This window comes from Coregonus lavaretus (genome assembly GCF_964263955.1).
Source record: "Coregonus lavaretus genome assembly, chromosome: 1".
Taxonomy (NCBI): Eukaryota; Metazoa; Chordata; class Actinopteri; order Salmoniformes; family Salmonidae; genus Coregonus; species Coregonus lavaretus.
The window spans coordinates 80,153,223-80,179,557 of NC_139988.1; the positions used below are offsets into that span (position 1 = coordinate 80,153,223).

General features: G+C 44.2%; 1 protein-coding gene and 1 long non-coding RNA gene across 2 annotated transcripts in view; one reads left to right on the top strand and one right to left on the bottom strand.

Annotated features, from left to right (window-relative positions):
- LOC311134101 (SRC kinase signaling inhibitor 1-like) overlaps positions 1 to 26,335 on the bottom strand; it is a gene marked incomplete at its 3' end in the record, with an annotated part of 60,839 nt that overhangs the window by 27,718 nt on the left and 6,786 nt on the right. Inside the window, exon 2 of the mRNA XM_084167688.1 lies at positions 23,529 to 23,555. Within this exon, the coding sequence (XP_084023814.1) occupies positions 23,529 to 23,555 (27 nt within the window). The remainder of the gene's footprint in view (positions 1 to 23,528; positions 23,556 to 26,335) is intronic.
- LOC311129835 lies at positions 259 to 8,143 on the top strand. Its single transcript, XR_014613317.1, has 2 exons — positions 259 to 1,133; positions 6,660 to 8,143. It is a non-coding gene; the product is annotated as an uncharacterized lncRNA (long non-coding RNA).

Sequence of the window (26,335 nt, forward strand, 5' to 3'; positions counted from 1 at the left end):
GCGCCCAATAAACCTCCCCACTACCATCCTCTTCAATAGCACAATCCGAGGGAGGGGTGGCATTGGGGAGGAACGCCAGGGAATGTGGTTTCCAAAGTGAAAATCTCTGGCGGAAGATAAATATATATTTTTAGCAGAATGCCTGGAAATTTCACAGGAGTGCATTCCCAGAGTGATATTTTTCCAATTCCACCCATGCCCTCGATAATCATAAACATGTTGTCACGGTTTCGGCCGAGGCTGTGTGGTGTTATTTTATGTATCATGAAGGCAAGTGTAGGCAAAGGTAAAATAATAATATTAGTAATAAGCATGGATCTGTTGTAAAATTGAAAATCTATATGCCTTGGAGTGTTTATGGATTGAGAGCCAGTTGAATTCAGAGCAGAGATAATTATGTGTTTTTCATGAAAACTTCTGCAGCTGGTTTAGGAATGTGAATGACGTGATGGCTGTGGAGATAGAAGTAACAATGGAGCTAGTGTTTGCGTTTCTTTATGTTTATGACCTTATGACCTGACACATGGCCACATGCACATCATCTCAGGGGCTGGAGAGGATGATGAATGATAAATGTTGTATAATGTATTATGAAATGATAATGGTGAAACAGAATGAACATGTTTGATATTTTATAATCCAGATATATGTTTAAATAATGAATATAGACATTAAGGATATGATGTGTTATTTTACAGGGGTTTTTAAACTGAGGCCATGGGGTTGTTCTAGACATCTGGTTTGCATTTACATTAGTTTTTTAAGAAGGGGCTTTTGAGAAGGGGCCTAGGCACGCAGCCAATAGAATGATCGAATGAGAGGGTGGTACGAACTAAAAAAAAGTTAGGAATGTTTGTACATGTGGCTATAAAATTGAGCTCTTGGCGAAAAAGGGACAGTCTTTGTCTCTTTGGAAAAAGGCTCGGCTTTGTTTTTTAAATAAAGTCTAAATTCTTAAATTCACAGGCTCTGATGTCTTGAGAGATATTTTTGAGTTAATTATCTAGTAAAATGTTTCTACAACATAATTGGCGACCACGAAGGGACTTGATAGGGATCAGTGACGGTATGTATTTGCAGTTGTGAAACGGCTTGGACGGACCATACAAACAAAAGCGGCCGCTTTTAAAAAGGTAAGAAGTTCTTACTAAAATAGTATAAAGTTTGTGTGGTCCGATCCGGGACTCGGCAACATCTAAAGAAATACCAAGTAGGTCTCTCCAAATTTAAGAACCAGAAAGTTAGACACTAGGAGCTTTTGAATTTAAGAATACATGTTGCTGTTGTTTGTCTGAACCGTCTGTTCAATTGATTTGATTCATTTGATTCAGTTGATTCATCTTGCTGATTGCTCTGTCTGGGTCATTTGGACATGGGTGGTTGTACGGCTGGTTGAGCGATCAGACAATAACAGGTTAAGTCCTGCAGATACCGCTTTAGACGTTAATCGTCTTGAGGACTGCATAGGTAGGCAGAAATCCTGGGGTAATACCGCTTCTTTTTCTGTGTTGAGGAAGTGTAACAGAAAAATTAGGGCAGAATTGACAGGTCACTTAGGAAAGTGTAGTATAAATAGAAATCTTGTGGATACCGCTTTGGGGGGCTATAATTAGCATTCCATTGGCCTGAACAGACAAGATTACTTACGGATACCGCTCTGATGATAAATTCTTTGTTAGAGGTCTGTACGGGTAAGTAGTGAATCATCCTGTGTTGTGATGATGTCAATATTATGTAGGGTCTATCAGGAAAAAAAGTTAGGTCATCCTGAGTAGGTGAACGGGTTAAATAGCTACAAGGGCTTCCAAATTTTGATAAAGTGTTATATATAGAGTAGGTCTGCTCATCTGTGTGAGTGAGAATATAATATTAAATCCTGTAAGTAGATAGTCTTTCTGTAAGGAAGGGAAATCTATTTGAGGTTGTTTGAAGCTTCTGTCTGATGGAGAAAGGGTGTGCCCAATCACTTAGGAAAGAGAAGAATAAATGGTGCGTGGGTATTCATTGACCAACTGAGTGTAGAAAATTCACGTTACCAGGAGGGGTAGAATAAATCCTGTTGGAGGAACAGGTCACGTTTATTGGTATGGTCATATGACGTCTATGCATTGTATTTTGATACATCTGTTAGGGTATGTTTGGACGATATATTTAGAAACGTTAGAGGTAATGCAGTATTATGATAAATTGACTACGTAAAATAATAAAATTATAGGTGTTGATTTGTTCAAAAACGTAGGTGGATGTGGAAATGGGAGAGAGTACATAGGACATGTGGTAGAATTAAGCATAATAATAAACTATATATTATTTCAGAAGCAGATATATAATTCATTTGGTTAGGTTGTTAGATCTGTTTCCAAATCAATGAATGTGGGGTTTGACTTGTTGACTGCTAAGTTGATTACGTTGAGCGTGTGAGAACTGTGTCCTACAGAACTATTTTCTGATAAAGTGTGGTATGTTCCAGATACTAATACTACTGACTATTATCATTGGAATAAAAGAGGATTAACTTGTCATTTCGATAAAGCATGGATTCTGCATCGCTGAACAGAGTCTAGGTTTTCTAAGTATAGTTTAGCTATTGTTGGGATGTGAATAGATTTTACTAAAAGCATGAATTAGTTTCCGGTAAAAAGAGAGTCATACTTGTTTGACTGTATCGAGCTGAAATAGTTATTTAAATAAATTTTGAATAGTTGGATGGAAAACATCTATTTGACAAAATTCTAATTGTTATTATTTTATTCTATGGTTTGCGTCACCAGTGGTGTATGCGAATATTTGGTGAATTGTAGAATCATAATGTATTTTCATTACGTGAACTAGGGGATGCAAAGAGCTTTGGTTATTATGCTGAGTGAATAAGCACCCATTTATAGTGGGTTCTAGATTTGTTGACTAAACAAACGTATATTTTAAACAAAAGTAATGCAATAGGCTACAATTATAACATTATCAGAAAAGGGCGCTATACGCTTATCTGTGGCTGTAGCTCAGTTGGTAGAGCACGGTGCTTACAACGCCAGGGTTGGGTGTTCGATTCCCAAGGGGGGCTAGTATAAGTAAAGGAATGTATGAGCTCACGAATTGAGTGTTGTTTGGAAAGAGAGCATCTGCTAAAATGTTAATGGAGAGGAGACAACGTGGTAGTAATTTTTAGTCATTGAATGAGGTTTTGCTAGATTAAACAAATGGCAATAGTGGGATATGTCTATAGATACATTGGATTGGGATAAATTGATTATTTAAATATATGATGGTAAACTATAGCAAGTGTTTGGTGTTACTTGTAGCTTACATAGCAAGGATAGTTAATTCATTCTGTAATGGCGGAGTGATGGTTTAATTGTGTGGCTATGATTTTAGTTGATTACAGGAGAAATAGGATATAGTTTGCTACGCATGGAGAAGTGAATGTCTTATATGGTAATAGATATATTGAACCAAACATGACGTTACTATGGCAATTTAGGATGGTTAATGTTGTTGAGTGGGGTTTTTAAACCCTATGATAGAGGTAAATGCAGAATGCTGTTTGAAAGTGGTTTTATTTCGTCTGCTAGGAAAAATTGAAGAATTTCCAATTTTTCTCTGTGGATGTTAAACTTGCTGAAACATGAGAGCGCTATAATGGACGTTGTGGGCTACGTTAGGTGTATGGGGATCGCGTGGTTTGTGGGAGGTCGTTGAATGTTATTGGCAGGAGATTGCTAGCTGGTTAGCGGTGAAAGCTAGTGTGGGTTTTCGTTGGGTGATGTCATTTGCTCTATGAACTGGAAGTAGATGCTTTGTGTGGCACTGGTGGAGCGACGGGTAATGGTACTTTTATGGTGAAAGTTGTCAATGTGTGCAGAGGGTCCCTGGTTCGAATCCAGTAGGGGACAGAAAGCAAATCTTTTACATTGATGTTATTGATGTGAATTACTGGTTTCATTGATAACATTATAGGGAAGATGTCCTACCAATCTATGTCGAATAGGATAACATAGTAATTGAAATAGCATATTGGTGAATTTGATGTTTTATTGGTTTATATTTAGGAGAATGAGAATATGTTATTAGGTAGTATTGCTTTGTGGAGACGATTAACTAATGAAGAACATGTCTCGATAGTTGAATAAGGAACGATATTTGATAATTGATCATTTTATTATGACATTATATTGTTTGTTTAAACAGCAGTGAGTTATGATGATGTTTTATTACTTCAGATAATGATAAATTGTTTATAGTACATTGAACCTGGGGAGGTAGTTGTTGCTGTTGACTTGATGGATTAAGTAGACATCTTTTTATGGGTTTTGGATTATGAAACAATAAGTTTATATTTGGGGAAAAAAAAAAGAAAACATCGATGCAACAGTTTGCGACGTTTAAATTACTAAAAAGGGGTTATAGGTTTATGATGTTTTGTGTGTAATTACTATCTTTGGATTGATGATTATATGTTAACGACATGTATACTTTCTCTTCCAGGAACATGGGGATTTCTTTATTGGGAGGTTAGAAAAGTCTGTAGGCTAGGGTGGAACTAGTTAGTAAAATTAAGTAGTTTTATTTTTAGGTTGTCATAGGGAGTTACAAAAATAAATAAGGCCTGGCCATTTTTGTTTGGTTATTGTTTTACTATATGGTGTTCAAATAACCACAAACAAACTACTTAGTATGAAATGTTAGTTGTATAGGATTTTTATTTCTATTTGGGGTTTTTTGACAGGATGGAAGTGAAATATCTTAAAGGGGCATACACATGTAAGGGGGTTATTTACTGAGGGGTAAGTAAATATGTATGATTTATTTTGAAAAGAGCTGTAATAAGGAATTACAACATTTATGAAAGGTTTTGATGGTTGTTAGAAGTAGTATACTATAGGATGAAACAATTCATTGAATGATTTCAATGACCTCTGAAATCTGTCCTGGCTTTATAGTGTGATCTGATCAACCGCACTATGAATTCTAGAGGCATGCTGAATTAAGGGGTTAGATAAAATAAGGATAATTGTGAAGAAGTTTACAAGTTGGAAAAATCCTATATATAAATTAGTCTAAACAGGATAAGGATGTAGTGAGAGAGTTAGTCCTGAATGAGAAGTATTCATTGAATAGTGTTATGGAATACAGTTAAGTAAAGATATGCTTAAGGGTTGTCATTTTAAGGTTAGTTATTATTTTAGGTTTGATAGGCAATATTGTTTTGTTTTGTTTTTGTACACATAAATCACGATGTGATGTATGTGTCCAAGGGGGGAAGTTGGGATTTATTAGAGGTTTTAATGGTTTATTATGGTTTTGTGGGGAAATATGCAAGGTGTATTAAGGATGTGAAAGTAGTAATAATGTGTTATGGGTTAGGTTAAATAATTTTTGTTTTTGTGATAGGAGGCATGGTGTAGAGGTGGTCTGTCTATGAGATACGTGGACTACAACAAGCTGGAAGCAGGTGTGCTTCATAATCTCAAGGCTTCTCTTGACGGATGAGAGGACATGAGTAGCATACTGTGTCTCACCTAAACTAACAATGTTCTTAAGATTTTCTTTTCATGGGTGAAGATAGCTATGTCCAACTGAGTAGGATAATCTGAGTATTTTCTGTGCCCTGGAGACTATGTGATGGCAAAAGACTATAGTACCAGGTGTTGTTGGCTGCCTTAATGATGGTAAAACTGGTGGAGACAGATACTAAGATTAATGTTTTCCACTATAGGAGTGTTCCAACCTCAGCCATTGGGTAGTATTGTTGTTTTTTGTGTGTGTCTGTGCTTGTGTTTTTGCAGCAGTAACTCTGAGTTTCCTTATGAGAAGGCTGATAGAAGGACACTTTTCACAGACCGATGTTGATAGATTGAGAGGGACTTTGGCTGATCCGGAGATCCTAGTGATGGGGGAAGGTTAACAACAGAAGTGACTTACATATTGTTGTCCAGGTTATACCAACGATGGTACGGATAGAGGGGAGTATTGGGTATCATCTTAACCATTGTACCAGAGTGAGGGAACTGATGATTGAGAGATTCCAGATCTCCAAGACGCACCAGATATCCTTATCATTGATTTCTATGTACTTGACTAGTTACCTGATAATAAGGGGAATGGAGTACTGATAATAATAATAATAAAGAGCAGAAGAACAAGACATAGAAGGGATATAGAAAGGAGTAGAATGTAGATTCTTGCACAGGCAGGAACCATAACTAAAAATACAGGAAGGGATCACTATTAAAATACTAGGGTTAAATAGTATTGGTGTGTGAGAAACCAGCACAAAGAGTATGGGGAAGTCACATGGGGTAGTGTGACCTTAAGATAATGAAAGAAAGAGACAAGTGAATCATAGACATAAGGAGAACAGTCCAAGACTTAGATAACCAATTTGATGTAGTATTTGGTGTTAGATTTCCAGGGGAAAGTGTTATTAGAAGAGAGAAGTATAAGCAAGTGTTAGAATAGGAACAAGGAAAGGGAAACTTAATGTCAAATAGAGTATGAGAAAAATATAGGAATGTTACAATAAAACAATTGGGTTATATAATTTGGGAAGAATTCAAGGGAGAATGTGAAACATAATGATTTGTCATGTAGATGATGTTACTAGGGATGTTTTGGATTGGAAATTAACTCAACTGAACTGTTATGATCTGTCCTTTCCTGAGGTTACAACGGATGGTGTCGTAATGCATTGCAGAGATCAATTGGCTCAGAACGGTGTAAACCTCAATAAAAACCAAAAATCCTCTACTTGGCTGAAGAGGAAACAACAAAGGCGTTGAAGATGTTCCTGTCCGACCCACTTCTGCATCAAATCAAAGCAATATACTGGGTTGCACATGGACAAAACAGGATGAGGGTGGAGGTGTGGTGGTTCAGGTGTGACATTGGAATTGGGACATTGCTATTGGAAATTCAAGATGAACTATGAACAACATAATGAAGAATAATGAAGACGCCAGAAGATTGAGTGCCGGTAGAGGAAGGAGTGTTAGTTGAGGTAGTATGTTGATTAAGGAGGTATTATACACTACTAAATTTATAGTAATTTGGACAATGCATTAGGGTACTGATCTGATGTAATTCTTGTTATGAGGAAGGTAATGCTAGAATTATTATAACATACATGTACATTCGGCCAGTATTGATGGGCCAAGGTGAGAGTTTTAACTTGAATGATGGAACAAAGGTGACTAATTAAGAATTGTCATTTTAAAGTTGTTTTGGGTAATTCATTTGATTATGATTATAAATTATAAGTGGACTGACTGATCTGAATAACTTGTAATATTAATGCTTAGTGATGTTGACATGGCAATTAATTGATTAGATATGGATATTGATTATTTTGATTGTTATAATACTTGTGATATGAGTAATTAATTTTTGTATTGATGGGACAATATTATAATGTCCCAAAGGGGGGATATGTGGTGTTATTTTATGTATCATGAAGGCAAGTGTAGGCAAAGGTAAAATAATAATATTAGTAATAAGCATGGATCTGTTGTAAAATTGAAAATCTATATGCCTTGGAGTGTTTATGGATTGAGAGCCAGTTGAATTCAGAGCAGAGATAATTATGTGTTTTTCATGAAAACTTCTGCAGCTGGTTTAGGAATGTGAATGACGTGATGGCTGTGGAGATAGAAGTAACAATGGAGCTAGTGTTTGCGTTTCTTTATGTTTATGACCTTATGACCTGACACATGGCCACATGCACATCATCTCAGGGGCTGGAGAGGATGATGAATGATAAATGTTGTATAATGTATTATGAAATGATAATGGTGAAACAGAATGAACATGTTTGATATTTTATAATCCAGATATATGTTTAAATAATGAATATAGACATTAAGGATATGATGTGTTATTTTACAGGGGTTTTTAAACTGAGGCCATGGGGTTGTTCTAGACATCTGGTTTGCATTTACATTAGTTTTTTAAGAAGGGGCTTTTGAGAAGGGGCCTAGGCACGCAGCCAATAGAATGATCGAATGAGAGGGTGGTACGAACTAAAAAAAAGTTAGGAATGTTTGTACATGTGGCTATAAAATTGAGCTCTTGGCGAAAAAGGGACAGTCTTTGTCTCTTTGGAAAAAGGCTCGGCTTTGTTTTTTAAATAAAGTCTAAATTCTTAAATTCACAGGCTCTGATGTCTTGAGAGATATTTTTGAGTTAATTATCTAGTAAAATGTTTCTACAACAGCTGCTCCTCCTCCTGGTTCGGGCAGGCATCGGCGGTCGTCGTCCCCGGAGTACTAGCTGCCACCGATCTATGTTTCATGTTCGTTTGGTTTGGTCTTGATGTTGTACACCTGTGTCTAGTTAGTCCTCATTAGTGTTCTATTTAAGTCTCGTTGGGTGTGTCTGTGTTTGTGTGTGATTATTTCTGTCGTGTGTTGTGCTTGTTTTGCTTTCGCTCGGTTGAGCTTCACTCCACTGTGTTGGAGCGTTTACGCACATGTTTAGTGCGCCTTTTGTTTGTGTCGCCTTCGTGCGTAGTTTCGCCTTCGGGCAAGTTTTGTTCGTATTTTCCTTGTTGGAATTTGAACTAAAGTCTTTTGGACTATACTTCGGTGTCCTGCGCTTGATTCCACCACTACACCCACCTACAGCATTCTTGACAGAATCACACACCATAAAGAATGGAATCAGCAGGAACCGCAGCAGCCCAGGCGACGCTGGAGGACAAGGTCCGTGAACAAAGTGACCAGATCCTGCAGATGGGGTCCGCACTGCAGGAGGTGATCACCACCATCCGAGGCTGGGGGACTCCTCCACCGCCATCCTCCCTGCCAGCACCATCGGCCAGTCAGCCCATTCCCGTTCCGGAACCCCGAGGAGTTCGACTCTCGCTCCCGAGGGCCTACGATGGGACCGCGGCCGGGTGTCAGGGATTCCTTCTCCAGGTGGAGCTGTACCTGGCCACCGTGCACCCGGCGCCCTCGGGACATGAGAGCGTGTCCGCCCTGATCTCCTGCCTTTCCGGGAAGGCGTTGGAATGGGCCAACGCGGAGTGGAGGAGGATCGACGCGGATACCATCACCTACGACGAGTTCTCCCGCCGCTTCAGGGCGGTGTTTGACCATCCCCCGGAGGGGAAAGCGGCGGGGGAGCGTCTGGTCTTCCTCCGGCAGGGGAGGAGGAGTGCCCAGGAGTTCGCCCTAGAATTCCGTACTCTAGCGGCAGATGCAGGGTGGAATGAGCGGGCTCTCGTCGATCACTACAGATGTAGTCTTCGCGAGGACGTCCGTCGGGAGCTGGCCTGTAGGGACACCAGCCTCTCGTTCGACCAGTTGGTCGACATGTCCATCAGGCTGGATAACCTGCTAGCTACCCGCGGACGTTCCGAGGGGGGTCCGTCCATTTCACCCTCCAGCGCCTCCGAGCCGTGCCCCATGGAGCTCGGGGGCGCTGGCGCTAGAGAGCGGAGGAGGAAGAGCCCGAGGGGGCCTGTCTCCTGCACCAAGTGCGGTCGTGGAGGGCACACTGCGGCCAGGTGCTGGGGAGGGTTCTCCGAGGGAGAGGACAACAGGCCACGCACTGGGGGGGCCTCCCAGGTGAGTAGACGCCCCGCTTACCCAGAGCTTTCTGTTGCGCACTTTTGTATACCTGTTGGTTTTCCACAGGTTGCACCTCATTCCCAGCATAAGGCGCTAGTAGATTCAGGCGCAGCTGGGAATTTTGTTGATCGAAAGTTTTGTTTAGAGTTAGGGATCCCTCTCCTACCTGTTGACAAACCTTTTCCCGTACATGCCTTAGATAGCCGCCCGTTGGGGTCGGGGTTGATCAGGGAGGTCACAGCGCCACTTAGGATGTGTGCGCAGGGGGGTCATGAAGAGACTATACAGCTGTATCTGATCGACTCTCCTGCGTACCCAGTGGTGCTGGGGATTCCCTGGTTAAGCACCCATAACCCTGCTATTTCGTGGCAACAGAGGGCTCTCGATGGGTGGTCTGCTCAGTGTGAGGGGCGATGTCTGGGTGTTTCCGTGGGGGCGACTTCGGTGGAAAGTCCAAACCAAGTGCCCGCACTGCACATTCCGCCTGAATATGGGGATTTAGCTCTTGTGTTTAGCAAAACTAGGGCGACGCAGTTGCCTCCCCATAGACAGGGGGATTGTGCGATTGATCTCCAGGCAGGAGCAGCGCTCCCACGGAGCCATGTGTATCCTTTGTCTCAAGAGGAGAGGAAAGCTATGGAGACTTACATAGCCGAATCTTTGAGACAGGGATACATTCGGCCTTCCATTTCCCCCGCCTCTTCGAGTTTCTTTTTTGTGAAAAAGAAAGATGGAGGGTTGCGCCCGTGCATTGATTACCGTGGTCTCAATCAGATTACTGTGAAATACAGTTATCCACTCCCTCTGATTGCGACCATGACGGAGTCATTGCATGGGGCGCGGTTTTTCACAAAATTGGATCTCAGGAGCGCGTATAACTTGGTGCGCATTAGGGAGGGCGATGAATGGAAAACGGCGTTTAGTACCACGTCAGGTCATTTCGAGTATCTTGTCATGCCATATGGGTTGATGAATGCTCCATCAGTCTTCCAATCCTTCGTAGATGACATTTTCCGGGATATGCAGGGACAAGGGGTGGTCGTGTACATTGATGATATTCTGGTGTACTCGTCTACCCGAGCCGAGCATATAACCCTGGTGCGACGTGTATTGAGGAGGCTGTTGGAGCACGACCTATATGTCAAGGCAGAGAAATGTCTGTTTTTCCAGGAGTCGGTCTCCTTTTTGGGTTATCGGTTGTCCGCGTCAGGGGTGAGAATGGAGGTGGATCGTGTGTCCGCTGTGCGTAATTGGCAAACTCCAACCGCTGTAAAAGAGGTGCAGCAGTTCTTGGGCTTTGCGAATTACTACCGGAGGTTTATCCGGGGTTTTGGACAGGTGGCAGCTCCCATCACGTCCCTTCTGAAGGGGGGTCCGGTGCGCCTGCAGTGGTCAGCTGATGCGGACAGGGCCTTTGGGAGACTGAAGGACCTGTTTACGTCGGCTCCGGTGCTGGCGCATCCGGATCCCACAATTCCATTTCAGGTTGAGGTGGACGCGTCTGAGGCTGGTATAGGGGCCGTTCTCTCTCAACGGTCCGGCTCGCCACCTAAACTCCGCCCCTGTGCTTTTTACTCCAAAAAGCTCAGCCCGGCGGAGCGTAACTATGACGTTGGGGACAGGGAGCTGTTAGCTGTAGTTCAAGCCCTTAAGGTGTGGAGGCATTGGCTTGAGGGGGCTCAACACCCTTTCCTCATTTTGACTGACCATCGGAACCTGGAGTACATCCGGGCAGCGAGGAGACTGAACCCTCGCCAGGCTCGATGGAGTATGTTTCTCACCAGGTTCGTATTTAAAATCACGTACATCCCTGGGTCCCAGAATGGTAAGGCAGATGCACTGTCCCGGCGGTATGACACGGAGGAGAGGTCCGTTGAGCCTACTCCCATACTACCGGAGTCTTGCCTTGTGGCACCGGTGGTGTGGGAGGTCGATGCCGAGATCGAGCGAGCGTTGCGTACAGACCCCAGCCCTCCACAATGTCCTGAGGGTCGGAGGTACGTTCCGCTCGAGATTCGGGATCGACTCATCTACTGGGCTCACACGTCACCCTCCTCTGGACATCCGGGTATTGGCCGGACAGTGCATTGCCTTAGCACTAAATACTGGTGGCCTACTTTGGCTAGGGATGTGAGGGTTTACGTCTCCTCCTGCTCGGTGTGCGCCCAGTGTAAGGCGCCCCGACATCTGCCCAGGGGTAAGTTACAGCCCCTACCCGTTCCACAACGACCATGGTCCCACCTCTCGGTGGATTTTGTAACAGACCTTCCCCTCTCTCAGGGGAATACCACCATCCTGGTCGTTGTGGACCGGTTCTCTAAGGCCTGTCGTCTTCTCCCTATGTCGGGTCTTCCTACTGCCCTACAGACTGCTGAGGCCCTATTTACCCACGTCTTCCGGCATTACGGGGTCCCCGAGGATATAGTGTCTGATCGAGGCCCCCAGTTTACCTCCCGGGTGTGGAGAGCATTTATGGAGCGTTTGGGGGTCTCGGTTAGCCTTACCTCGGGGTACCACCCGGAGAGTAACGGGCAGGTAGAACGTGTTAACCAGGATGTGGGTAGGTTTCTGAGGTCGTATTGCCAGGACCGGCCTGAGGAGTGGGCGCGTTACATTCCCTGGGCCGAGATGGCCCAGAATTCTCTCCGCCACTCCTCTACCAACCGAACCCCTTTCCAATGTGTATTAGGTTACCAGCCGGTTCTGGCACCGTGGCAGCAGAGCCAGATCGAGGCCCCTGCGGTGGATGATTGGATGAGGCGCTCGGAAGAGACGTGGAACGCTGCCCACGTCCACCTGCAGCGGGCCGTCCGTCGTCACAAGGCGAGCGCCGATCTCCACCGCAGTGAGGGGCCGGTGTACGCACCCGGAGATCGAGTCTGGCTCTCTACCAGAAACCTACCCCTCCGCCTGCCCTACCGGAAGCTGGGTCGGCGGTTTGTGGGGCCCTTTAAAGTCCTGAGAAGATTGAACGAGGTGTGTTATAAGTTACATCTACCTGTTGAATATAAGAATATTAACCCCTCGTTCCATGTGTCTCTTCTCAGGCCGGTGGTAGCTGGTCCACTCCAGGACAATGAGATAGGAGAGACTCCTCCGCCCCCATTGGACATCGAGGGGGCTCCGGCGTACACCGTTCGGTCCATCTTGGACTCCAGACGCCGGATGGGGGGTCTCCAGTATCTCGTGGAGTGGGAGGGGTACGGCCCGGAGGAGCGGTGCTGGGTGCCGCGGAGGGACATCCTAGACCCATCTCTCCTGTCGGAGTTCCACCGGGACCATCCTGCGCGCCCTGCTCCGCGTCCTCCTGGTCGTCCCCGAGGCCGGGGTCGGCGCACGGCTGGAGCCGCGCGTCAAGGGGGGGGTACTGTCACGGTTTCGGCCGAGGCTGCTCCTCCTCCTGGTTCGGGCAGGCATTGGCGGTCGTCGTCCCCGGAGTACTAGCTGCCACCGATCTATGTTTCATGTTCGTTTGGTTTGGTCTTGATGTTGTACACCTGTGTCTAGTTAGTCCTCATTAGTGTTCTATTTAAGTCTCGTTGGGTGTGTCTGTGTTTGTGTGTGATTATTTCTGTCGTGTGTTGTGCTTGTTTTGCTTTCGCTCGGTTGAGCTTCACTCCACTGTGTTGGAGCGTTTACGCACATGTTTAGTGCGCCTTTTGTTTGTGTCGCCTTCGTGCGTAGTTTCGCCTTCGGGCAAGTTTTGTTCGTATTTTCCTTGTTGGAATTTGAACTAAAGTCTTTTGGACTATACTTCGGTGTCCTGCGCTTGATTCCACCACTACACCCACCTACAGCATTCTTGACACATGTTCTGCCTGTGCAATTAAACTTTGATAGATACTGTAGTAAAGTTATCCTCCAAACCTCAGTTTGGTTGTCGTAAATTATTATGACCTGTTATAACAGTGTTATGTCATTATGTCAACAGCCTTATGAAGGCATGATTATCTGCTGGAGAAGAACCCATAACCTCCTTTATGTCTTGTAAGGCCATTCTGTCTTATGGATTCTCTCTCGATTTATGACAGTGCTTTTCTCACCTGACTCCTGGTAAGGCTCGGTAATCTTTACCGGCGATCTCATGGTCTTTTGCATAAAACGTCAGTCATAGTGCAGTGTTATCTGTGTCAACAAGAGGAACTATGCAGATAGTAGATACCTCTTCCATTACGAAGAGAAAATACCAAAACAATAAAATGTATGACGTTGGACAACCGTGTAAGCAATATAACTGGAAATCAATCATTTGTCCAATAACATGCAACATGTTTAGTGATAAGTTTAGTAGCAGCGAGAAAGTGTCACTCATGTGCACAATCATTTGTTACCTCTATGTCCAGCATCTTGGTCCCTTATTGGGGGTCTCTGTATGTATGTATATGTCTCAAACTGTCAACTGTCTCAAACTATTTCTTCACAATCCTAAGTATCTATCAATCACTTTACTGTATCTCTACTGCCCCAAGTCTTTACCAGAATGTCATTACATTGGTATATCTGTGCAGCTATATTAGATCTCTCTCTCTCGCTCACTCTCTCTCTCTCTCTCTCTCTCTCTCTCTCTCTCTCTCTCTCTCTCTCTCTCTCTCTCTCTCTCTCTCTCTGTGTAGTTATATTGATGGTCTGTTTGATCATCCTTCACCTGGCTATCTTACTGTTCCGCTAAGTCCTGTCTGTCCAACTACCACTACCTCATGATATCATCCCATGTTTCCTCAAAGTGGATGTTCTCAGACCAATAAGCAGAGTATGTGATGATTGATGAGGCAGCAGTGCACAGCTGTGCCCCGCAACCGTCTCCGCCCCCTGAACCCCTTCCTCACTTCCTCACTCCCCCTGTGGAACTTGGGCGGCCCCTTCGTAGATTTCATGGGCATTACCACCCTGAAGTCCTGGCATAGCGTTCCAGTGAGCTCTGTAATTGGGGGACCTTTGACCTCAGGGATGTGTGTATGAGCAGAGGTTTGACCAGCATACTCTAATCATCTGATGTACAATAATAGTCAGTGTATCCCTTGTGGGCATACACTGGTGCTCCACTCGTGGACAATCCCCCTCAAGCTAGTTGTGTCCTTGTATCCACTCCTTGTGAGAAAGTTGTATACATGAAAACGATTCCGCCTCATATAACCTCTGTCTAAGTACAATTACATAACAAAGCATTGGGATAACTTTTCTGAGGATTTTAATTTAGCTTCTCCAGTTTAAAAGAAAGTCCTTAATAAGTCCTCATTAAATTATTATTAATTTATGCACCAAACATCCTCTCTCTGTCGTAGCAGATCATAGCGAACCATGTCGATAAGTGATTCTGGCCACGTGCAACAGCATACAGATGTAGGATCTTAATTTGAACCAGTTTGCTACAGCAGGAAAATAATCCTGCAGCAACAGGAAATGTGAATTATTATGTGGATTATAATTAATGGACATTTTTGTAGGGGTTGATACATTTTTTGTTAGGGCAAATCAAGTCTGACATTTCAAAGTGGAAATGATTATTTTTTTAAGCCTTTTGAAAACTCAAATAAATCACACGTTTGCATTTCCTGCTGGCGGTCACAAGGGGAAACATGGCCGATGTCGGCATCCTAAGCCTTATAGGGCTGCAAAACACAGGCCATTCTCAGAGTCAGATCAGGGAATAGTGATTTTCCACCCAACACCATATCAACACGCAGACAGCCAAAGACAACAATAGCAGCTGTTCAAATGCTTTAGCTACTGAGCTAGCTAGCTGGGACCCCAAGTGTCATGGCTAGTCCAGGGATTCCCTTTATGGTAAACAGTGTTGTTGTTGTGTTTGTGTGTGTGTGTGTATGTGTGTGTGCGTGTGTGTGTGTGTGTGTGTGTGTGTATGTGGTATGTGTGTGTGTGTGTGTGTGTGTGTTTGTGTGTGTGTGTGTGTGTGTGTGTGTATACAGTACCAGTCAAGTTTGGACACACCTACTCATTCAAGGTTTTTCTTTATTTTTACTGTTTTCTACATTGTAGAATAATAGTGCAGACATCAAAACTATTAAATAACACATATGGAATCATGTAGTAACAAAAAAACTGTTAAACAAATCAAAATACATTTTATATTTTCTATTCTTCAAAGTAGCCACCTTGATGACAGCTTTGCACACACTTGGCATTCTCTCAACCAGATTCATGAGGAATGCTTTTCCAACAGTCTTGAAGGAGTTCCCACATATGCTGAGCACTTGTTGGCTGCTTTTCCTTCACTCTGCGGTCCAGCTCATCCCAAACCATCTCAGTTGGGTTGAGGTCAGGTGATTGTGGAGGCCAGGTCATCTGATGCAGCACTCCATCACTCTTCTTCTTGATCAAATAGCCCTTACACAGCCTGGAGGTGTGTTTTGGGTTATTGTCCTGTTTAAAACAGATGATAGTCCCACTAAGCACAAACCAGATGGGATGGTGTATTGCTGCAGAATGCTGTGGGAGCCATGCTGGTTCTATATAAATCACAGACAGTGTCACCAGCAAAACACCCCCACACCATCACACCTCCTCCTCCATGCATCACGGTGGGAACCACACACGCAGAGATCATCTGTTCACCTACTCTGCGTCTCACAAAGACACGGCGGTTGGAACCAAAAATCTCAAATTTGGACTAATCAGACCAAAGGATAGATTTCCACTAGTATAATGTCCATTGCTCGTGTTTCTTGGCCCAAGCAAGTCTCTTCTTATTGGTGTCCTTTAGTAGTGGTTTCTTTGCAGCAATTCGACCATGAAGGCCCGATTTACGCAGTCTCCTCTGAGCAGTTGATGTTGAGGTGTGTCTGTTACTTGAACTCTGTGAAGCATTTATTTGGGCTGTAATCTGAGGTGCAGTTAACTCTAATTAACTTATCCTCTGCAGCAGAGGTAACTCTGGGTCTTCCTTTCCTGTGGCGGTCCTCATGAGAGCCAGTTTCATCATAGCGCTTGATGGTTTTTGCGACTGCACTTGAAGAAACTTTCAAAGATCTTGACATTTTTCTGATTGACTGACCTTCGTGTCTTAAAGTAATGATGGACTGTCATTTCTCTTTGCTTATTTGAGCTGTTCTTGCCATAGTATGGACTTGATCTTTTACCAAATAGGGCTATCATCTGTATACCACCCCTACCTTGTCACAAAACAACTGATTGGCTCAAATGCATTAAGAAGGAAAGAAATTCCACAAATTAACTTTTAACAAGGCAAACCTGTTAATTGAAATGCATTCCAAGTGATTACCTCATGAAGCTGGTTGAGAGGATTCCAAGAGTGTACAAAGCTGTCATCAAGGCAAAGGGTGGCTACTTTGAAGAATCTCAAATATAAAATATATTTTGATTTGTTTAACACTTTTTTGGTTACAACATAATTCCATATGTGTTATTTCATAGTTTTGATGTCTTCACTATTATTCTACAATGTAGAAAATTGTAAAAAAAAATAAAGAAAAACTCTGGAATGAGTAGGTGTGTACAGTGCACTCGGGAAAGTATTCTGACCGCTTGACTCTTTCTACATTTTGTTAACTTACAGCCTTATTCAAAAATTGATTAAATCGTGTTTTTTCTCTCATCAATCTACACACAATACCCCATAATGACAAAGCAAAAACTGGTTTTTATAAATTTTTGCAAATGTATTAAAATTAAATAAATACGGAAATATCACATATAAGTCCTCTGTAGCTCAGTTGGTAGAGCATGGCGCTTGCAACGCCAGGGTTGTGGGTTCCTTTCCCACGGGGGGCCAGTATGAAAATGTATGCACTCACTAACTGTAAGTCGCTCTGGATAAGAGCGTCTGCTAAATGACTAAAATGTAAATGTAAATATAAGGTATTTCTGTTGTTGTGCAATGTGCAAACATTTCTAAAAACCTGTTTTCGCTTTATTATGGGGTATTGTGTGTAGATTGCTGAGGATTTTGTTTTATTTAATCCATTTTAGAATAAGGCTGTAACATAACAAAATGTGGAAAAAGTCAAGGGGTCTGAATACTTTCCGAATGCACTGTATGTGTGTGAAACATGTATGCACTCACTACCAGGGGTGCAACTTTGGTTTTAGAAGTGGGGGGGACCGTTACCTCGTTTTGTATCACATTCCAATGATAAAACTAGGGGGGACAAAAATGCAACTCACAGTGGTAGTGAGCAGGGGCGCAACGTTCACTGGGGATGGGGGGTACATGTCCCCCCCACATCACTCTGGATAAGAGCATCTACTAAATGACAAAAAATATCACAGATATTCCACACTTAGACATCGAGACTTTCTGAAGCAAGACAATATCTTGTCAAAATGTTGTAATACTAACTATGCTGCTTCTACATTTCAGTCCTTTGGCAGGAACTTTTACCAGTGCATTCAACCAGGACACTGAACAACAGCATAGCGATTTTAGCTTTGTTTGTTATAAAGTATGCTATTTATGTTGCCATTGTCCTCTACAGTATATCGACAGTCTCTTTTCCATACAGGTAACTGCCAAAATAAAGGAAGACTTGAGTCAATGAGGGATACAAAGTATATTGAAAGCAGGTGCTTCCACACGGGTGTGGTTCCCGAGTTAGTTAAGTAATTAACATCCCATCATGTATAGAGTCATGCCCAGTTGACCAGTATTTTGGCTACCATGGCTAGAAGAAGAGGTCTCATTGACTTTGAAAGAGGGGTCTCAAAGGAGCATAGGGGGTTTAAAGGGTGTGTGTGCGTGCGTGTGCGTGTGCGTGTGTGTGTGTGTGTGTGTGTGTGCGTGTGCGTGTGTGTGTGTGTGTGCGTGTGCGTGTGTGTGTGTGTGCATGCGTGGGTCTCACTCAACAGATCTCAACCCAATTTAACACTTTTGGGAGATTATGGAGCGGTGCGTGAGGCAGCTTTTTCAAAACACCAAATGATGAATTTCTCATGGAAGAAGGTTGTCACATCCCTCCAGACACTTCATTGCCAAGGCACATTGAATCTGTTCTGGCGGCTCGGCGGCTCGTGGCCTCTGCCCTATTGGCATTTTATCTTGGTGTTCCTATATTTTGACAGTTACCTGTATGTTGCCTCTGTTCACCTCCTATCATGTGCAATAATTCATCAAGCACTCAACCTACCAATCAATCATCCAACCAATCAATCAAAGAACATTCAAGCTGCACTTTATTGCTACGCCACTTACAGAACACCTAACAATAGCTCCTGCATGAAATCAAATTTATTTTGTGAGCAGCTCTGAATAAAAGGAGTCGAGCTCAAGGAATCAATGCACTGTAGGACACATGATGACTTCACCTGGATCTGATGAATGACTCATTGTACATGTGAACACGGCTAGTGCCTGAATAGAAGCCTTTACATGGCTCTAAGGTTGCGTCCCAAATGGCACCCTATTCCCTTACTTTTGACCCTTTGTAGTGCACTACTTTTGACCAGGGCCCATAGGACTCTGGTCACAAGTAGTGCACTATATAAGGAATAGGGTGCCATTTGTAATGCACATTAACTATAGTATATAGACTTTCTGGCCTGATTCAACAGTAATGCGGGAGAGAGGAGACAATGGACTCCGATTACTTTCCCACTCCAGACAGACAGACAGACCGACCGAGGCCTATGAGGGGCAGACGATGGTATTAATGTTTGTATTAGTGGGGCTGGGATCCGCAAAAGGAAGGAAATTATACAGCAGAGGTCCTCTATTCCTCTGTTGTTGCCTAGCAGTCTTTGCAGTCAGAAAGACAGAAGAGTGAGCACTGCAAGCATATTAATCCATGGTATGGCCTCCCCATGGAGAGTAGTTTAAACAGACAGACAATCCCTCCGTTTTGTCGGAGGATCTGAGAGAATGTGAGAAGGAGGTGAGTCTTCAAAATGATTTTGTGATTTTGCTGGTGCGGATGTGTGTGTGTGTGTTTCTGTATGTGCATAGCTTGTGACTGTGTGCATGCATTGACATTATGGGTCCATCAACAACCTTCCGGGTAAATGTAGGCATGTTTGTATGCTAATCTAGTGTGCACGTGTGCATGCACGTGCACTTGTGAAGTGCTAGCAAGCCAATAAAACATAAAAAGAAACCGGGCAAGGGGCCGTTACAGACACACACGTCAACACACATCGACACAAACACGCACACAGCGAGAGAGCGAGGAGCAGTGCTCAAGGGATTTCTCTTGCATCAGAATAGTGAGAATAGCAGCCTCCTTGAGAGGAAGGGAAGGCAAGCGATAAGCAATCCCTTTAGAACTGGGAGCCAACAGCGAACGGGGGATTCAATGACATTGAACGAGATAAGAGGGAAATGGACTGCTGGCATATGAGGAAACCACCAGTTATGTAATTAGTAGGGAGGTATTGTATGACATGTAAATTGAGAATGCAGGGATTGGAAATCCAAATAGGAAATGTACATTTGTGAAATATTCAGTATATTTACTGTGGAAATGTAGTGGAGAGACTGCTACACTAATGGAATGCCTCTGTGTGTAGAATGCTTCTGTTTAGATACTACAAAGATACCCGACAGTGCCATTCTACACTGTAGACTTTTGTTGGACATCTATTCATTCTGAAAGCATCAACTCTTCCCTTGATGCAAATTCAGAAACTTGTATCAGGAACAACTTGGCCTTCAAACACCCTTCCATCCTTTGTTTCTTCCTCTGTTCTCCTCTCCTGCCTTGTGCTTTGGTCAGCAACACACAGCAGTCAGATCTATGTCATAAGGAATTATTCATATGGAGAGTTTAATTCCAAAACGCTTTATATCCATTTTTATTTTGGGGGGTAAATTAGCATATACTGTATTGTTTAAAGAAATTATGAAAGAGATTGGTGTGTTTTTTTGCTATCTAATCATGGCATGGGGTTGTTCAAGGACAGACGTGTATTTGTTTAAACTCTATCACTTGATGGTTTCATTTCAGAGAGACAAACGATCATGTTACTTAGCAAAATGCTATATATCCGCCTCACTCTCAGAGAAATAAGTAGTACTGCTAGGTTTTACACAGTCAAATGTAAAAAAAGTACTACATTTTTAATAAAGAAAAAATTATACATTTGTATATATGTGATCAATATGAAAAAAAACTACAAAACTCAATTCAATACAGTAATATGAGATCTGCATGTAAAACATTTACATTTGACATTTTAGTCATTTAGCAGATTGCCTTATTCAGAGTGACTTACAGTTAGTGCATTCATTTTAAGATAGCTAGGTGGGACAACCTGTCACGCTCTGGCTCCGGGACTTTGTATGTTGAGCCAGGGTGTGTTCGTTTTGGTTGGTTGTCTTTGGTTGTGTTGTCTTGGTTTGGTCAATGACTCCCAATCGGAGGTAACGAGTGTCAGCTGTCGGCTCGTTATCTCTGATTGGGAGCCATATTTAAACTGTGTGTTTTCACCTTGTGGTTGTGGGTTTTTGTTCCGTATCAGTCATTGTCACTGTGGACTTCACTATCGTCATTTGTTTTGTATTACGTGCTTTACTTATTAAAGTCATCATGTTCGCTCAACGCGCTGCGTATTGGTCTGCTCATTTTCAAGACGATCGTGACAGAAAAACCCACCACAAAAGGACCAAGCAGCGTATACAGGAACACCCGCAGGAGAGAACGCTGGTGGATGTCCTCCTCGGCTGGGGACATATTACGCAGGAGGAGGCCGTCCGGTACCGGAGGGCGATGAAGGGGGAGAACCTGGCAGGAGAGGAGCAACGGCGTCAGCAGGGCCATCGTCGGAAGGACGAGAGGCAACCCCAAAAAGTTTTTTGGGGGGGGCACATGGCTTGGGCGGCTGGGCAGCAGGCGGCTGCTACAGGACGTTTTGGAGAGGTGGTCACCGGGTGTTGGGAGGCAGAAGGCAGGTTGGCGAGGCCTGGAGGTAGAGCGGAACCAACTTCCCGTACTCAGGCATGGCAGCGTGGGACGGGGCAGGTTCCGCGGTATGCGGAGCAGCGTACTGTGCCACGAGTGGTCCGGCACAGTCCTGTACGTCCGGTGCAAGCACCCCGCACGTGTCGTGCGAAGGGGGGGATGCAGCCAGGACGGAGTGTGCCGGATCTACGCTCGAGGTCTCCAGTGCCTCTCCGCGGTCCCGGATATCCTGCTCCCGTATCGCGTGCTGTCATGTCGGTACGGGTTCACAGCCCTGTACGTCCTGTGCGGATGCCTCACGCAGAGTGTGTGAGGGTAGGCATCCAGCCAGGACGGGTGGTGGCCGCTCTTCGCTCCAGGTCTCCTATCCGTCTCCACAGTCCGGTGAGGCCTGTTCCAGCTCCACGCACGAAGCCTACGGTGTGCGTCGCCAGCCCTGTTCAGCCTGTTCCTGCTCCACGCACGAAGTCTACGGTGTGCGTCGCCAGCCCTGTTCAGCCTGTTCCTGCTCCACGCACGAGGCCTACGGTGTGCGTCGCCAGCCCTGTTCAGCCTGTTCCTGCTCCACGTAAGAAGCCTACGGTGTGCGTCGCCAGCCCAGCCCAGCCTGTTCCTGCTACTCGCACCAAGACAAGGGTGCGAGTCGTCAGCCGGATCCAGCCTGTTCCTGCTACTCGCACCAAGCCAAGGGTGCGAGTCGTCAGCCTGGTCCAGCCCGTTCCTGCTACTCGCACCAAGCCAAGGGTGCGAGTCGTCAGCCTGGTTCAGCCCGTTCCTGCTACTCGCACCAAGCCAGGGGTACGAGTCGTCGGCCTGGTCCAGCCCGTTCCTGCTACTCGCACCAAGCCAAGGGTGCGAGTCGTCAGCCTGGTTCAGCCCGTTCCTGCTACTCGCACCAAGCCAAGGGTGCGAGTCGTCAGCCTGGTTCAGCTCGTCCCTGCTACTCGCACCAAGCCAAGGGTGCGAGCCGTCAGCCGGATCCAGCCCATTCCTACTACTCGCACCAAGCCAGGGATGCGAGTCGTCAGCCTGGTGAGGGTTGTTCCGAATCCACGCATCAAGTCTAGGGTGCGTATCGTCGGCCAGGTCCGGTCCGTTCCTGCCTCACGCGCCAAGCCAGGTGGGTGCGTCGTCAGTCCAAATCCTACCAGCTGGGTCAGATCGGACTGGGGGCGCTACGGGGGGATTGAAGAGGGGTGGTGGTCAAGCCCGGAGCCGGAGCCGCCTCCGAGGAGCAACACCCACCCAGCCCTCCCCTGTTTGGGGTTTTTGAGGCGCGGTCGCAGTCCGCGCCTTTAGGGGGGGGTACTGTCACGCTCTGGCTCCGGGACTTTGTATGTTGAGCCAGGGTGTGTTCGTTTTGGTTGGTTGTCTTTGGTTGTGTTGTCTTGGTTTGGTCAATGACTCCCAATCGGAGGTAACGAGTGTCAGCTGTCGGCTCGTTATCTCTGATTGGGAGCCATATTTAAACTGTGTGTTTTCACCTTGTGGTTGTGGGTTTTTGTTCCGTGTTTCTGTCAGTGCTTCTGTTGGACTTCACGATCGTGTTTAGTTTTGTATTACGTGCTTTACTTATTAAAGTCATCATGTTCGCTCAACGCGCTGCGTATTGGTCTGCTCATTTTCAAGACGATCGTGACACAACCACATGTCCCAGTCAAATATAAAGGATACGAACATTCCATTCCTGCTAAACAATGCATATATAGCACAAAAAAACAACAACAAAAAACATTTTCATACACATCTAAAATCTATTAATTACAAATCTGACAACAGTAATATTTTACACACACATGAAGGTACCCATAAGGTCCCATTGACATCAAGGCATAATTTAGGTGATGTCCAATTACAGCATACAGATCTCAAGTTAGGATTTGGCCCTTTATGAGGGACTCAAAATACAGCCGCAGATGCATTCCAACACCAGTGACAAGTCTCAGAGGTGTGTGCCAACACTGCAACACTCACAATGAGGAGTAGAGAAGCACACAGACGCACACACAGACACTATGAATGGTTATCCCATTATAGACAAATCCACAGAGACAGAGACACAGATTCACACTAAAACACAAACAGTCTTAGCACTGACCTTGAAGCTCCAGTAGTTTGGCTGTTGCTAGAGAGAGAGAGAGAGAGAGAGAGAGAGAGAGAGAGAGAGAGAGAGAGAGAGAGAGAGAGAGAGAGAGAGAGAGAGAGGGAGTTAGATATGTTCCCATCCCTTAAGCCGGACAACTGTGTTCTCCCTGACAACGGCTGCTAGTCAGAGAGAGAGAGAGAGGGATGGAGTGAAATGTGGGGAATGGAGAAAAGGGGAGAGTGAGTGAGAAAGATCCATCTATCCGCTTTCAGTCTGACGTTTGTGAGATAATGCAGACGTGACGAATAAAGTTGGGAAGATTTGAATGTATACTTTATCGGAGGAGAGAGAGAGAGAGACAGAGAGACAGAGAGAGAGGAGTTGAAGACTTTCTCAAGACAAAAAAAGAAGGGGTATAATACCATCATATTTCTCTCTCCATCAGATCCAATCGGAAAATGAGGGGCTAATTATTGTGATGATAGACCAGATTAAACTTCCGATGTCCTTCAGTGCCATCATAATAGCCTTTTAATTGCTTGTAATTGCTTCCCAACAATGAATCAAATGTTTACAGACACTACACGACACACACACACCAGCTAGCTAGCAATCCAACTGAACGCCTACTGTTCACACAATTAGCTGGCTCAAATTCAGGAGTGGATTAAAGCAATACACAGACACTGGATTAAAGAAGCTTGGCTTTTTAAGGGAATTTGGGCAGCCTCCAAAGGAGAGGACAAAGTTCATTAAATCTATTAGGTTGTGTTTGGCTATTGTGACTGTGTGTAGTGTCCTTGAGTCACAGAGACAATGGTAGGCTATAACCAAGACACTGTGACAACACTATGTAGGCCTTGTGCCAGGGGTGTCAAGTACACGGTTCTATTTTGGTTCCATCTACATTAGGGATGATAACTGACTATTTTATCACTAATCTAAACATTTACATTTTAGTGATTTAGCAGACGCTATTATCCAGAGCGACTTACAGGAGCAATTAGGGTTAAGTGCCTTGCTCAAGAGCACATTGACAGATTTTTCACATAGTCGGATCAGGGATTTTCGAACCAGCAACCTTTTGGTTACTGGCCCAATGCTCCAAACAGCTACGCTACCTGACTCAACGCCTAAACAGCTTGGTCGATCTTGAATTGCGGTGGCGTTTGGGCATGGCATTTTGGGGGAAAATTAACTAAATGTTTCTAGAATTTTGGGTACGTCTTCCCATTCTAAATCAACTAATATGGCAGCTTTATGACTTTAAATTATTTGTACCATTATTATAACATTGTGCCACCAGTAGGAGTAGTAACACCAATGACGGTTTACACCAATGACTAATTTAAGGTATATTTGTTGAAAGAACATTTTATTTTAATAGCCTTCTTTGTTTTTATTAATCGATACAATATATGAAATACTTTGTTTACTTTCTATCTTTCAAAATAATAGGTAGATATCCCTAAATCCCCAAAACATGTAACTACAATTATTTTCCTCACTACTGGGATAACCCAATTTGCTTGCCCTAAGTACTTTCAACAATGCATAAATAGGGCGGCAGGTAGCTTAGTGGTTAAGAGCGTAGTGCCAGTAACCGAAAGGTTGCTGGTTCTAATCCCCGAGCCGACTAGGTGAAAAATCTGTCGATGTGCCCTTGAGCAAGGCACTTAACCCTAATTGCTCCTGTAAGTTGCTCTGAATAAGAGCGTCTGCAAAATGTAAAATGTATAAACATAAACAGGGTTTCCCAACTGGAAGCCCGCGGGCCAAATTTGGTCCGTGGGTGGTTTTATTTGCCACCCCCCCCAAAAAAAAAAACATTTATATATATATATATACAGTGCCTTTGGAAAGTATTCAGACCCCTTGATTTTTCCACATTTCGTTACGTTACAGCCTTATTCTAAAATGGATTCAATAAAAACATTTCCTCATCAATCTACAAACAATACTCCATAATGACAAAGTGAAACAGGTTTTTAGAAATATTAGCAAATGTATAAAATCTAAAAAACAGAAATACCTTATTTACATAAGTATTCAGACCCTTTGCTATGAGACTCGAAATTAAGCTCAGGTGCATCCTGTTTCCATTGATCATCCTTGAGATGTTTCTAAAACTTGATTGGAGTCCACCTGTGGAAAATTCAATTGATTGGACATGATTTGGAAAGGCACACACCTGTCTATATAAGGTCCCACAGTTGACAGTGCATGTCAAAAAAACAAAAAAACAAGCCATGAGGTCAAAGGAATTGTCCGTAGAGCTTCGAGACAGGATTGTGTCGAGGCACAGATCTGGGGAAGGATACCAAAACATTTCTGCAGCATTGAAGGTCCCCAAGAACACAGTGGCCTCCATCATTCTTAAATGGAAGAAGTTTGGAACCACCAAGACTCTTCCTAGAGCTGGCCGCCCTGCCAAACTGAGCAATCGGGGGAGAAGGGCCTTGGTCAGGGATGTGGCCAAGAACCCGATGGTCACTCTGACAGAGCTCCAGAGTTCCTCTGTGGAGATGGGAGAACCTTCCAGAAGGACAACCATCTCTGCAGCACTCCACCAATCAGGCCTTTATGGTATAGTGGCCAGACGGGAAGCCACTCCTCATTAAAAGGCACATGACAGCCCGCTTGGAGTTTGCCAAAAGGCACCTAAAGAGTCTCAGACTATGAGAAACAAGATTCTCTGGTCTAATGAAACCAAAATTGAACTCTTTGGCCTGAATGCCAAGCGTCCCGTCTGGAGGAAACCTTGCACCATCCCTACGGGGAAGCATGGTGGTGGCAGAATCATGCTGTATGGATGTTTT